Below are 13597 nucleotides of genomic sequence, written 5' to 3'. Positions count from 1 at the left end.
TGGAAGGATTTAACAATGTGTTTGGGTGGCATGCATATTTGTGGTACGACAAGGTTAGAGCTCATAAAGTATTTAAGAACCATATTGTCAGGAAAGCAGTATTTAATGTCTGGACAAGATACAAAGATTTATTAGAAAACAAGACCCCAAGGTGGTTGTCACCTATGGAAGCCAAGGCTTTGAAAAGACTCAATATGGAGGCCAAATGGCCGAAATATTGGGAGATATTAGAACAAAATGGAGACACATGGAGATTGCAGAGTTTTGAGAAACTAAAAGATAAAGTGCGAGACTGGTTACATTATTATCAAATTAGAGAGGTTTTTAATATGGATAAAAAAATAGGTTTCCAGGTGGAAAAATCGAAATTAGAAACAGAATTGTTAGAACAACTTGCTGTTAAAGTGGAATACTCAGGATGAAACGGTCAAATCAGCTATGATTAAGTGGGCACAAGACATTGGTCATAATATTATGTTTGCTGACTGGGAATGGTTATGGACCACCGGTGTGAAATTTACGGCATGTAATGCCTTAAAAGAAAATATTATGAAAATGATATATAGGTGGTACATGACACCAGTCAAGCTTGCAAAAGTATATCATTTGCCTGATAATAAATGTTGGAAATGTAAGGAAACTGAGGGAACATTCTTTCACCTCTGGTGGACGTGCCCAAAGGTCAAGGCTTTCTGGGAAATGATCTATAATGAACTGAAAAGGGTATTTAAGTATACCTTCCTTAAGAAACCAGAGGCCTTCCTCCTGGGCATTGTCGGCCAGATGGTGCCAAAGAAGGATAGAACTTTCTTTATGTACACAACAACAGCAGCAAGAATACTTATCGCAAAGTACTGGAAGACACAAGATTTGCCCATTCTGGAAGAATGGCAGATGCAACTGATAGACTACATGGAATTGGCAGAAATGACTGGCAGAATCCGAGACATGGGAGAAGAGCAAACGGAAGAGGATTGGAAGAAATTTAAGGACTACCTGCAAAAATATTGCAAAATATTTGAATGTTAAAGTGATGCAGGATATAAAGACAATATGGCATTAGTGACATAGTTGAAAGGAATATGTAAGAATGTTTTATGAGAAATAAGGTTGAAAAGTTAGAATATCATTATGTCAAACTTAAATAAAAGGTTATAAGGGGGAAAATTGGAGACATAATAGATGAAAGGTACAATACAGAATAAGATCTGAAAAAAGGTTAGGCATTGCTGAATATGATTGTGTAAAAAGGGAACACAGAAAAAGGAGATGTGAGGAAGTCAGGAAAGAAGGATATGAAAATAATGGGTAAGAAACTGGATATATATGATTTTTTTTTTAGGTCTATGTTTTTTTGTTTTTTTAATATTTTGTGTTGTATTTTTTTGTTTTTGCTTGATTGGTGAGGTTTGTTGTATTGTTTGAAAACCGCAATAAATATCTTTAAAAAAAAACAAAAAACAAAACAAAACCATCAGATTTCAAACCCATCCTCTATCTTGAATCCAATTTAAAACCGTTTCAGGAAATTTTAATTGCCAATCTGATAGTGCATTGGAAGAGTATAGTAACACTTATAGGCCATCCTCAAAGGTAGTTCCTCAGAGGAAAAAAAAAACATGTCTCAACATGCTAAAGCCTAGCAAAGTTTTGGGTGCCAGGCCATAGCCAACCTCATAAAATAGTGAGTGACATGAGTTTCTGGAGCCAGAGCTTGAGGTACAAACCACAGGCCACACAGAGCTGGGGACAGTTTTGACCTAGAAGCTTTTATATCATCATCATTATCACCACCACCACCACCACCATCAAATTTGTAATCACTGCCCTTCACCAGCAGGTGACTCGGCAGAATTAAAAATAAAAAAGTTATAACATACTACAGTCACAGGAATAGGTGTCAAGGGCCAGAAGTGCATCTGCAGCATTCACTGAAAGATATATTGTGAATAAGTGAGTCTCACCTCTGTGGGGATGGAATTCCACGACTTTGAGTCGCCACAGAGATTGCCCTCAGTCAGGCCACATACTCCCTGAACTTCTAAGGGAGATTGAACCACCAAAAGAGTACCTTCTGCTGATCTGAACATCCAGGAGGGTCTGTAGGGAAGGAGGCGGTCTCTCAGATAGTTGAGGCCTGAGTTGTTATAGCCCTTGTAGGTCCAGAGCTGAAGAAGTCAGCTGGCTGCTGGAATGGCAGTTACCCTGGAGCCCAAGAACTTGTCATAACTCAGGGAGCCTTCAGGCCTACTGCCTCAACCCAAAAGACCATCACAATCCAGGGAACATTCACCACTTAGGCGTAATGGAGAATGGATCCATCTGTTCCCACTTATGTTAGCTATCCCTAACATGAAGAGCATCCTGCTTCAGGCAATAATTTGACATTTCCAGCAGAGAAACTGGGGAATGTTTTGGTCAGTGCTATTCTTATGCGCCTCATTGGCAACAAGTGGAATTGATATTGCATGACAAGAGATGAAGTAACATGAGTTCTGCAAAGAACCCCTTCAAATTTGTGACTAGCGCTTTAGAAATTTGCATTGCTATAGAAAGAGAACATGTAATTATGATTGCATTAGAGATGCACATATTTCAAATTCCCCGTTATCTTGTCACTTTCCCCCCCTTTAAGACTTTGTTGACTTCTAAATGCTCTTTATTGGTTGAAAGCCAACAATGAGGAGAAAAATGCCCGTCCTATCTTCAAGCTGGGGAAAAGGAGGGAAAAGGTATTTATACATACAAATTTTATAGAAAAAACATTTTGTACCCTTGTGACAAACCTACAGTATTCTTAAGTGATGTTAGCTATACTTAGAGAAGACTCATGGAAATCAATAGACTTAAGTAAATAAAGTTCATTAATTTTACTGTGAGCATGACTTAGCTGGATCTCATCCAAATCATTAGATTACCACAACACGTTATGCTTGGGGCTGCCTCTGAAGACTGTCTTGAAACTTAAGCTGGTGCAGAATTCAGCGGCCAGCTTGCTCATCGAGGCAAGATGGTTTGAATATATAATGCCAATCCTGACTCGACTGTACTGGCTGCCAATTAGTTTCTGGACCCAATTCAAAGTGCTGGCTTAAGCAGTTCAGGAGTGCAATACCTCAAGGACCACATCTTCCCCATATGAAACAACCCAGACGCTGTGATCATCACCAGAGGATGCTCTCCCCAGGGAAGCTCACATATCTTTACGTGCCAAGCAAAAACATTCCTCGTATCCCAGGCCTTTGGCTAATTAAATAAGATATGGCCTTTTAAACCAGGGCATCTAAGTTTGGCCTGATTGAGGGACAGTATTAGAAACTGAGCAGGAAACAAGGGGATGGCGATAACTGGTTGACTTGCTCAAGAACAATGTGGAAGATGAACACAGAGCCTAAAGTCTAGGTCTGCATTCCCAACCTGGTGACCACCAGATGTTTTGGATGACAACTCCCATCAGCTGCCAACCAGTTTTTATACAGTGGTGCCTCGCAAGACGAAATTAATCCGTTCCGTGAGGCTCTTCGTATAGCGGTTTTTTCGTCTTGCGAAGCAAGCCCATTGACAGCTTAGCAGATTAGCGCTATTAGCGGTTTAGCGGCTTTTAGCGATCAGCTGTTAAGCGGCTTATCAGCGGATCAGCTGATAAGCGGCTTAGCGGCTTAGGAAAAGGGGGGGAAAAGGGAAAAAACCCCGCAGGAACTCGCAAGACATTTTCGTCTTGCAAAGCAAGCCCATGAGGAAATTCGTTTTGCGAAGCGCCTCCAAAACGGAAAACCCTTTCGTCTAGCAGGTTTTTCGTCTTGCGAGGCGTTCGTCTTGCGGGGCACCACTGTATATGCAAGGGAAAACAGTATATTTTGAATGGCAGCATTTAAATCCATTAAATTAAACAAACATAACTACAAAAAGGGATAAAATTGTGCAGTTGCTTTTACATGATAGTCAGAAGTTAAACAACATGCAGAAACACATTTCTCATGGATGGGACAATGATTCCCTCCATAATCTGCCCATGGCATTCCACCAAATGTGAAACAGTGTTTACTCTCGGTGACAAAATGGCAGGTGAGCCAGGCAACAAAACTGGTTTATCCCATTGTGGCAGCATGTTAACATTTCCCCCAAAAAATCTGACCCACTGAACTGGGCATATTGAAGCTTTTCTGGGGATGATAGCTTCCCTTGAAAAAAAAAAATAGACCCAAGCTCTGAAAATCTGAAAATTCTCCACAGGCTGTTCCTTATATTACCAGACTCCAGTCAGTGATGATAAGCAAAGATAGAGTCAAGGCACAGAAAATAATTTCACATAAGTTTAAATCCTGGATATCTCTTACCACCATCACCTCCCACATCGCCCAGTGGGAAAGAGTGTGCAATTTTCATATTTGAAGTATTTGAAATGAATCATTTGTGAACAATCTGCATCCCTGCAATTAATTGCTCCAGAAAGTGGTGGGATCGTTTTGAATAATGAATGAGCTTGGTAATTGCACGATCTGTTCGCAGAGGACTTGCCAATATGGAAAAAAAGGCGGGAAAGGGAGCTAAACAACATCAAAATGAATCACTGAGTACAGCATTCTCTGAAAAAGAACTGCATCAGCATTCAAGAACAGGGAGGTTGTGCCCATTGAAGTCCTCAGCAGGCATTCAAAAATATTGAAAGAGTCGGAAATCCACATGAGTCTAAGCACCGTTCCTCACATGCAGGAAAATCATTGTGAAATAAAAATGGACAAAGTCAATAAAGCTAGGTTCATCATCTTGCCTTGCCACAGAAGCACCTAGCATGACAAGATCTTCTTCACATGCACCCACAATATAAACTACTGGGGAATGCAGGAAACAACCATGTGTGAGGTCATAGGTCAACTGCATTGGTGTCAGGGGTTGGACTCAAGGGGGTGAGATGGAGGAGGAATGGTGGAAATTCCTGACACTGCAGGAGGAGGAGAATGCAGCATTGATTAACAGCAGGGCTTTGAGGAGTTTGAGGGATGTCACAGCTCAGAGATAGACGAACAGAAGAGTTGGGAAGTGTTAGGAAAAGGGGGCAGAGGAAGACCAGCCACCTGACATGTTGTCACTGGAGAGTTTTTCTGAACCCCCTTCTCCCAGAACTCGGCGCTCGTTAAAGAGTGCAGAACAAAGGACCCAAAGACAATTGGCCATGAGCGGCCACCGTAAGGGGAAGTGCTGTTGCTAGGAAGGAGGGAACTCAGTTGGAGCAATGCATTTATCAGGGCATACTGCATTCTTTTGTGTCTTGCTGTTATGAATGAATAAACTCATTAAAAAGGACTCTACCCTGTTCTCTCTGCTTCTTGCTGCCACCGGGGGAGGAATAGAATTCCCTTGACAACTGGTCTCCCCCTCCCAGTGATGGACCAGACTAGAAGGAGGAAGTGGCTCTTACACTGGTGTAGTTGCACATGATATGTGTGTGCGCGAGCACATGTTAATATTTAGTACTTAGCATTTCTTAGGGCTGTGCATGGGCCCCCCCAATGGACCCCTGGATTGGGCTAATTTGCTCTGTTCTACCCCAGGGACCATCCACCTCACATTGGATCTGTCACTGAAGCAACTGGAGGGGGCATGGCTAAGAGTTTTCAAAGAATTTTTAAAACCCTATATTTACCCCTATTTTAAAATACAGTTCAGAGGTGGGTGGAGGATCCAATCTTGCATGAAGAATTGTATTTGCAAGGTTGCAGTGAAGTATTATCTGCCCAAAGCTAAAGATACAGACGAGGAGATTCTGGCCCAAAATAAGAAAGTGTTTTAACATGGTTTGGCCAGTTTGTTTGTTTTAGCTGCAGAAACATTCTTCCCTTACATAATATGTGCACATGCTGTTCCTGATATTGCCTGTCATTTACACGCTTAATAAACGCATGCAACATACGTGCCTAATTACATCACCATCACATATTTCCAGCTGCACATTATTTTGCCAGCTAAACCATCCAACTGCACACTAAACAAAACACGCACACACCATGGGCACATTTTCACAGCACTCTTTTAAGGTCGACAGGTATTCAAATGGCAGATATGGGGTTGAGGTTTAGGGGTTTGCCTAAGGTTTGAGGCTGAGTTAAAACTTGAACCAGGAGAACTTCACAGCTAACCATCTTAACTGCACCAGTTCCCAGTCCTCACAAATAGCACAAGACAAAGTGGACAGCAAAATAGGCCAAACGCTGTGCAGGGCAGCGTCTACACGCAAGGTCAACAAAAATAATGGGCTAAAGAAGAGAGGGCAGCCGTCCTGTCTCTTTGCTGTATGATATGGGCATAAAGGGGACAATTTCTGACAATCTCATCTTATGCCGTTGGTTGGTGGGAATCAGTTGCAGTGATTTTTCCTGATATAATTTCAAGCCTTTCACAAAAATCAATGACTGTTATAAATAATACTATGCCAACATCTTCTCTTTAGTTCCTTGAAAGTTTTCTTCCTCTGAAAAAGAGACAATCTTTCTCTCCATTCTTAAGATCACTATATATGTGTGTGAATTTACAGAACTTTGAGTTTACCTTATGATTGCAAGGCGGCCTAGTGTCATGTGTATGGGCTTCCACAGGGGGGGGGGGAGCGGGGGAGGGCTGCAAAGTAAAATACTGAAAGCAGGGCAAGCTAGAAAAAAATTGCTGGCACATTTTGCCCTTTATCTCAGGTTCTACACATGCTAGAAACCTGATCTGATAAATTCTGATCTGATAACATCCCACAGAAGGTGCTATATAATGTTCTCTTCCCCCAGGTTTTAACTGGAGTGTAGGAATCTGGGGACCACTGGTAAGATGAGCGCCCAGCATTGGTGAAATTGTTCCCAGAACGAAAGAAAGGAGACTTGCAAGCATCCCAATACAAAAGTAAATGAAACAAAACAAAACTCTCCCCTTTGCTAATATTTAATTGCAGCTTCTTTTCTCATGAATTAGTGGGCATGGTTTTAAAAAAAGATATGGGAGACAATTTTGGCACAGCACTAGTTAATAATGCACTTGGTATCTTGGAAGCCATTTGACTGTCAACTTCAGTGTCATATGACTCGGTCTTACCTTCTTATCGTCCTTAGTAGTGTGGACCTGGCCTCATTATGGAAAGTGATGATGATGCTGGTTGGTGGCAGATCTGTGCGATAGTGCAAAGTAGTGCATCTGAATGAAGGAAGAGAGAAAAGTATTGCTCAGATTATGGAATAGTTAAGAGCGTGGCATTCAATAGATTTCCTTCCCAGTAGGGAGGTGCTAAGTGACAACTAAAACCCATCTGTGCAGCTCTGAAATTTGTGCGATTCATTCTTTATTAAAACAATGCTATGTGAATATAGGCCCAATGAAATGAAACTGGGTTTGATGAGACAGAGGATTGCAATGTGAAAGATTATGCCATTCTTCTAAACAAGATACAGAGCCACTGGTGAGAAGTCCACCAGCACCTGAAACCCAGGATGAAACTGTGTCACTTACAGGCCACTCTGTTTGTCCTATAAGCCAACCAAGTTGTGCATCCTTGCCAATCCCACCATAAGCTTCTTTGCTCAGCCTCAGTGAAGGGTTTGGGATGGATGGAAAGGAGAGAAAAAGCTCAGTGTCACCTATGTGTTGAAGGCACTCCACCCCTAATTTCCACATCAACTCACCAAGTCCCATAATACACGTTGCAGAGGTAGGATCACAATGAACCCCACAGGACCAACAAAATCCTGAGACATAAGAGGTGATCTCCTATAACTACTTCGAGTGACCTTTCTAGGAATGAGCAAAACTGCTTATGAGAAAGATAATTTTTGATTAATTATGAAACAAAAAATTACTGGAGCACTGTTCACAATACTCATTATTTATTACCTATCACAAAGCTGTTCAGAAGTCATCATATAAAGGACGTAAACATAACCATTAATTAAAAAAAATACTCTTAAAATTCCAAGAAAACTCATTAATTACAAGAGCAGTAAGATAATATATACTAGAAATTGCTAGGCAAAGCAGGGGACTAAAAAGAAAGAAATAATTCTCTTTAAAGGCAACTTCAACAGAACCAGAACTCCAGGGCAAAAAGGCGCATCTTAAGTAATTGGAAAAACTGAAATAGTTATGAAACAGCCTGTTCCATAAAGAAGGTGCCACTGCCAAGAAGGCCCCAACTCAGGTTACTGCCCCCTGGACTTTGCCCAAGAGCAGGGTCTCAATTTTAATGTCCAAGCTGGAAGATGCTAGAGTCTACCAGATACTAGGACCCAGGAGATCACCTGGGTTCAAATTCCCACTGGGCGACCTTAGGCCAGTCACAGTCTCTTATTCTAACCTTCCTCACAGGGTTGTTGTGAGGATAAAACAGGGAGGGTGGGAAACCATGTACAGTGGTGCCTCGCAAGACGAAATTAATCCGTTCCGTGAGGCTCTTCGTATAGCGGTTTTTTCGTCTTGCGAAGCAAGCCCATTGACAGTTTAGCGGATTAGCGCTATTAGCGGTTTAGCGGCTTTTAGCGATCAGCTGTTAAGCGGCTTATCAGCGGATCAGCTGATAAGCGGCTTAGTGGCTTAGGAAAAGGGGGGGAAGGGGGAAAAACCTGCAGGAACTCGCAAGACATTTTCGTCTTGCGAAGCAAGCCCATAGGGAAATTTGTTTTGCGCCTCCAAAACGGAAAACCCTTTCGTCTAACGGGTTTTCTGTCTTGCGAGGCGTTCGTCTTGCGGGGCACCACTGTATGTGTCCACATTGAGCTCCTTGGAGGAAAAGGTGAGATGTAAAGTAAATAAATAAATTGGTTTGCCTTTTCAGACTATTTTATGCCATGTTGTATGCCTTGGTTTTTGAACTGATATATTTATTGCTATCCATTTAATGTGTTGCAAGCCACAATCTTGTGGGAAAGTGAAAGACAATTAAACAGATGGACAATTGTGATGACATAACATTTATGTAATGATTCACAGATAGGTTGCAGAGTTCTGGGTCCAACATCCTGTAGGATATGCACACCTTATCCGCACCACAACTTACGTCTTTTCATCTGGAGCTTCACAGAGTCATTCTCGCCCTGACCTAAGATAAATAATTGGCCACTCCATTGTATCCATATCCAGTGGTGTCTGCTGTTTGTTCTTTGATGTGAATGCCTTATTGTAAAAGGTGAATTACATGTTAACCGCACAGATGGAAATCGAGCTCTTAATGACATTCTGAATATACAAGCAACACTTCCTTGCCTTTCTCCCTCTGTGATATGCACAGTCTTGTGGCAACTCATTCAATAGGCAGGGGAACCTTTGTAGACAGATCTTTCAGATGTTTTGCCTTTCATCACACAAAAAGGGTTTTCCTCAAAGCCTTCAACACTAATTGGTTCCTCTTTTCCAAAAAAAAGCGGGGGGGGAGAGCTCTTTTGACATGTTTTGTTGGCTCTTTACCTTTAAAACTGTGCTTCCCAAACTACAGGCCACAATGGGATGGTGCTCCCTATTTGTGTTAACACCGATCTGTTCCCCTCACATTCATCTCTGGGACTGGGAAGGCAGAGGGGGAAGACTTCACTAAACCTAACTAAAGTAAGGTGGGAAACCGTGTGCAAACTGAACTTCTTCCTCTTCCATGTATCTGGAATAACATGCATTGAGAGGTAGCCTGGCTCCCAGATGGAGCTGCCAAAAGATGGTGGGAAAATCTAGAGAGAGGCAGTTAGTGGTGTATTTATGTCAAAGAGATTAATAACCATATAACTTTTAGAAAACATCTGAAGGCAGCCCTGTATAGGGAACTTTTAAAAAATGTTTGGTGTTCTATTATGTTTTTTATATCTGTTGGAAGCTTCCCAAAGTGGCTGGGGCAATCCAGTCAGATGAGTAGGGTACAAATAAAATAAATGATGATGATGATGATGTAAGAGGCACCGCCTCTAACAATTCCCCCAACAATGAAGTTATGTCATTGAATAAACTACCTCTTGCTTAAGGATTTAAAGGTCACTACAGAAATCTGAGGCCACATTTTAATCTGAAATAAACACCAGCTTTAGTATTTAATTCTGGATTCCAAAGCTTACAATCCAACTTGGGAATCCAAAAAGCATGAAATTTTCCATTTGCCCTTACATCCAGCTTTTCGTGAGCTGGGAAGACCAATGTCACTATGCTAATTCAAAGCTTGATGCAACATACTCTAGCTGTTTGGCTAAAGTCACTTTTCCATAGACCCGAAATTAGAAACCAATGTTTGAAAGTTTGGGGATCAGGGTAGAGCAAAGGGTTAGGACAGGGGGAGGAATGCAGGATAGGGAAAGCATGGATTGGCTCTACTAGTGCATTCAACCATAAGGTTACCCGTTTCCTGGGGACAGTCCCAGATTTACAAATCTGTCCCCATACAAAATCCATTGAAGTTGAAAAGTGTCCCCGGATTCATTGGGAAAAAATCTGGTAACCTTAGGTTACCATGCCCCACTCCCAAATGTCCCAGTAAATGATAGTGACACTACTGACAGGAGTGCAGTGGCATGGCACCAACTCACTGCACCAGTTGCTCCTTGGTTATAAATCCAGTATTTGCAATGGCCACTTTTTATAGCTCGTAACAACCAACGGTATAGGTGCTCCCAAGGAAGAGTCAAGAGTGGGTTGAAACTGCCCTTCTGGCTTCCTCAGCAACGTATTTGAGAGGAATATAGGACATGCTATTTGACTGCAATCAGTTTTTACAGGCTGAGTTTAAGAATTTCCTTCCTAAGTCAGAGTGAACATCCATCTAGTCTAGAAATTTGCTGGTTGCCCCTGAAATGCTCACGAGCAAAGCATGGAAGAGGTGCTCTGCTTCCTAGTTTATTCCAAGCATCTAGTAATCAGTGATATACAGCCTCTGACTGTGGAGCTTAATAGTCATATAGCTGTTGATAGACCTGTCTTTTTTCATGAGTTTGATCATAACTTTTTAAAAGGCCAACACAGCTTCTTGTGACAATAAATTCAGGATAAGTTCATGATGTGTTACATGAAGATATATTACTCCCTTCTGACAATCAATTAGTTTAGATCCAAATAAAGTCACTAGCTTTGTTTATACCAAATTTATGCCTCTCTCTACTCAAGCGCTTGTCAGATCTATGATTCCAAAAGTATATTAGGGCATTGGCAACTGGTACACCTCAAGACAGACTGTGCCCCTCTGGGTAGTATAAGAGCAATCATTATTTAATACAGACAGACAGACTTTCACTATCTTAGTTGTTTTGTTTGCTGGATTCTCTTCCACCTAAACAGTCAGTGTAGCATACTGGTTAGAGTGTTAACTGGGACCTCGGAGACCAGGGTTCAAATCCTCCCTAAGTCACGAAGGCCTTGCCTAACCTACTGCACAGGGTTGCTGTTGGAAGAACAACAGGGATCATTTAGTATGTGACTTAAACAGTCCATTTTGTCACCGGTCTCACTGACAGCAGATTCTGACTTCGAGGTTCTAGTCAGTGGGAGGTTAGCTGTTAGTGAGGAAGATGGTTGAGATTTGACAGTTTTCAACTATTTCAAGCAAACGCCGATCCTGAAGAGAGTGATGAGAGGCAATACTTTCTGTTGACAATCGCCTTATATATTACAGCGAAGTAAAACTAGGACAGAAGGACTGAAGGCCAAACTCACTGAGGTCTGCGTTTGTGAGTTTGTTAGGGCTGTTCTGTAGCCATTTTGAAACAGCAAAATAAACTAGTTAATCTCTGGAATTCATTAAACAACCAGGAAAAGGGATGCTATGGTAATGGGAGGGAGACAGTGACAGCTGTGGAATGGACAAGGAGAAACATTAGCAAGTGGCTAATTTAACAACTCTCACTGTCTAACTTTAATGCCTCCACAAAGAGGGCCAGCTCCAAGTTTGAAGTGACCTCCTACATCATCATTGCCCCCCTCTGGGAGGCACAGTTGGTGACAGGCACCAATAGCAGCAATGGCATTCCAGTCAGCACCAAATGACAACCCCCCATTTAAATTTTCTACAATGCCCCTGATGAAGTACCACTCAGGGGCATTGTGGGAAATTTAAGGGGTGGCTCCTCAGACCTAGATACCTTGCACTGATTGGATGAGCCAGCAGACTCTGGCAGCTATTCAAAGATGCCATGTTCTGATGCCAAACCTGCCCGCAAATCTAACTGCTCAATTCTAAAAAGATAAAAATAAAGTTCACAGTGGAAAGCCCCATCATTTGCACATGTGCCTGTTAAAAACGCCTGCCTACCTTCCCATCCTAAGGGTTTTCTGCTTTGTGCGTCTGTGTATGGAATTCCAGGCATTTTCTTGGAAATTGGAGAGCTTTTGGCGCATCAGACTCAAATATCCTTTTTAATTGAGCCAGCCTTTTCTGTCAATATTGACTCTAGCAGGGCAGAAGGAATCGCCCAGAGTTTACTCTCATGTTTGATTTATGCTGTACGCACAGGTTAAAAAAATTGTAAAACAGGAGATATAAAAGCAGAAATGTCAGAGGAGACCTCTAATTGTTTTCCGTTGTGTGTGGTTATAATCCAGCACAATAATGCGGAGGCAAGCCGTGCAATCTGTGTGGAGTGAGAAAGCACAGCAAATTATGGTCAGAGGAGCCTTAAAGATTAGGCAAAACCTCACAGTGCCTCAGGAATTGCAATGAAAGGCTTTGCTCAGACATATTTATAGAACAAGGAACCACGGACAGGCATGCTAAGACTTCTCATTAACTGACTTGCTCTGCAATATTTCAGAGGAGGATGTCAATGGGATTTAACAAGCCTAACTGTGTACAGGACTGCAGATCAGGTGAAGACACCGTGACTTGGCCAGAGTGACGCAATGCCTGTGGCTTAAAGAATTTTAGAAGTTAGCAGAAGTTATAGTCCCATTGTCTTTCAATACAGTTGTTGCCTTTCCTATGAATCGAGAATATCCAATCTCTTTAAAAATCTATCAGGGTATTTAGTGTGTGTGTGTGTTTGTGTGTGTGTGTGTGTGTGTATCTCACCTTACCATCCTAAAAAGAGTCCTATTGGATCAGGTGACAGCTGCATCTAGCCCTGCATCCTGTTCTCACAGTGGCCTACTAGATGCCTATGGGATGTCCTCAAGGAGGACCTGAGCACAACAGCACTCTCCCTACCTGGGATTCCCAGCAACCAGTATTCAAAGCCAACAGTGGAAGCAGAACATAGCCAGCAAAGCCAATTGCCAAGGACAGCCTTATCAACCATCAATTTGCCTGATCCTCTTTTAAACCCATCCAAGCTGGTGGCCAATGCTAGTTCTTGTGGGAGAGTGCAATTGTGTCATTGAAATTCTACTCAATATTGATCCAGAGTACATTCCAAAGTATAGGTAGCAGAGTAACAACTTAAACACACAAAAAAGACCAGAGGCAATTCATATTTCATCCAGCAGAGCTTTACTGCTACTGAAGGCAAACGAGCATAATGGTCACAAATCTACTGCATTCAGGATTGGCACTGTCCATGAGAAATCCAGTTGCAGCAGACTTAACTTAAACTTACAATAACTTATAATAAGTCTACAACTTAATGCTGAGCATACTATGTACAGAACACCACACCAGAAGGAAGAGAGA

The 13597-nt window shown here is 41.9% G+C and overlaps 1 protein-coding gene across 1 annotated transcript in view; it reads right to left on the bottom strand.

Moving 5' to 3' along the window:
• GALNT14 (polypeptide N-acetylgalactosaminyltransferase 14) overlaps window positions 1–13597 on the bottom strand; it is a 205675-nt gene that overhangs the window by 67431 nt on the left and 124647 nt on the right. The window contains exon 3 of the mRNA XM_081904102.1: window positions 7075–7173. Within this exon, the coding sequence (XP_081760228.1) occupies window positions 7075–7173 (99 nt within the window). The remainder of the gene's footprint in view (window positions 1–7074; window positions 7174–13597) is intronic.

The sequence above is a fragment of the Podarcis melisellensis genome, assembly GCF_964234715.1.
Source record: "Podarcis melisellensis genome assembly, chromosome: 3".
Lineage (NCBI taxonomy): Eukaryota > Metazoa > Chordata > Lepidosauria > Squamata > Lacertidae > Podarcis > Podarcis melisellensis.
This window is presented reverse-complemented; position numbering and strand designations above follow the sequence as displayed.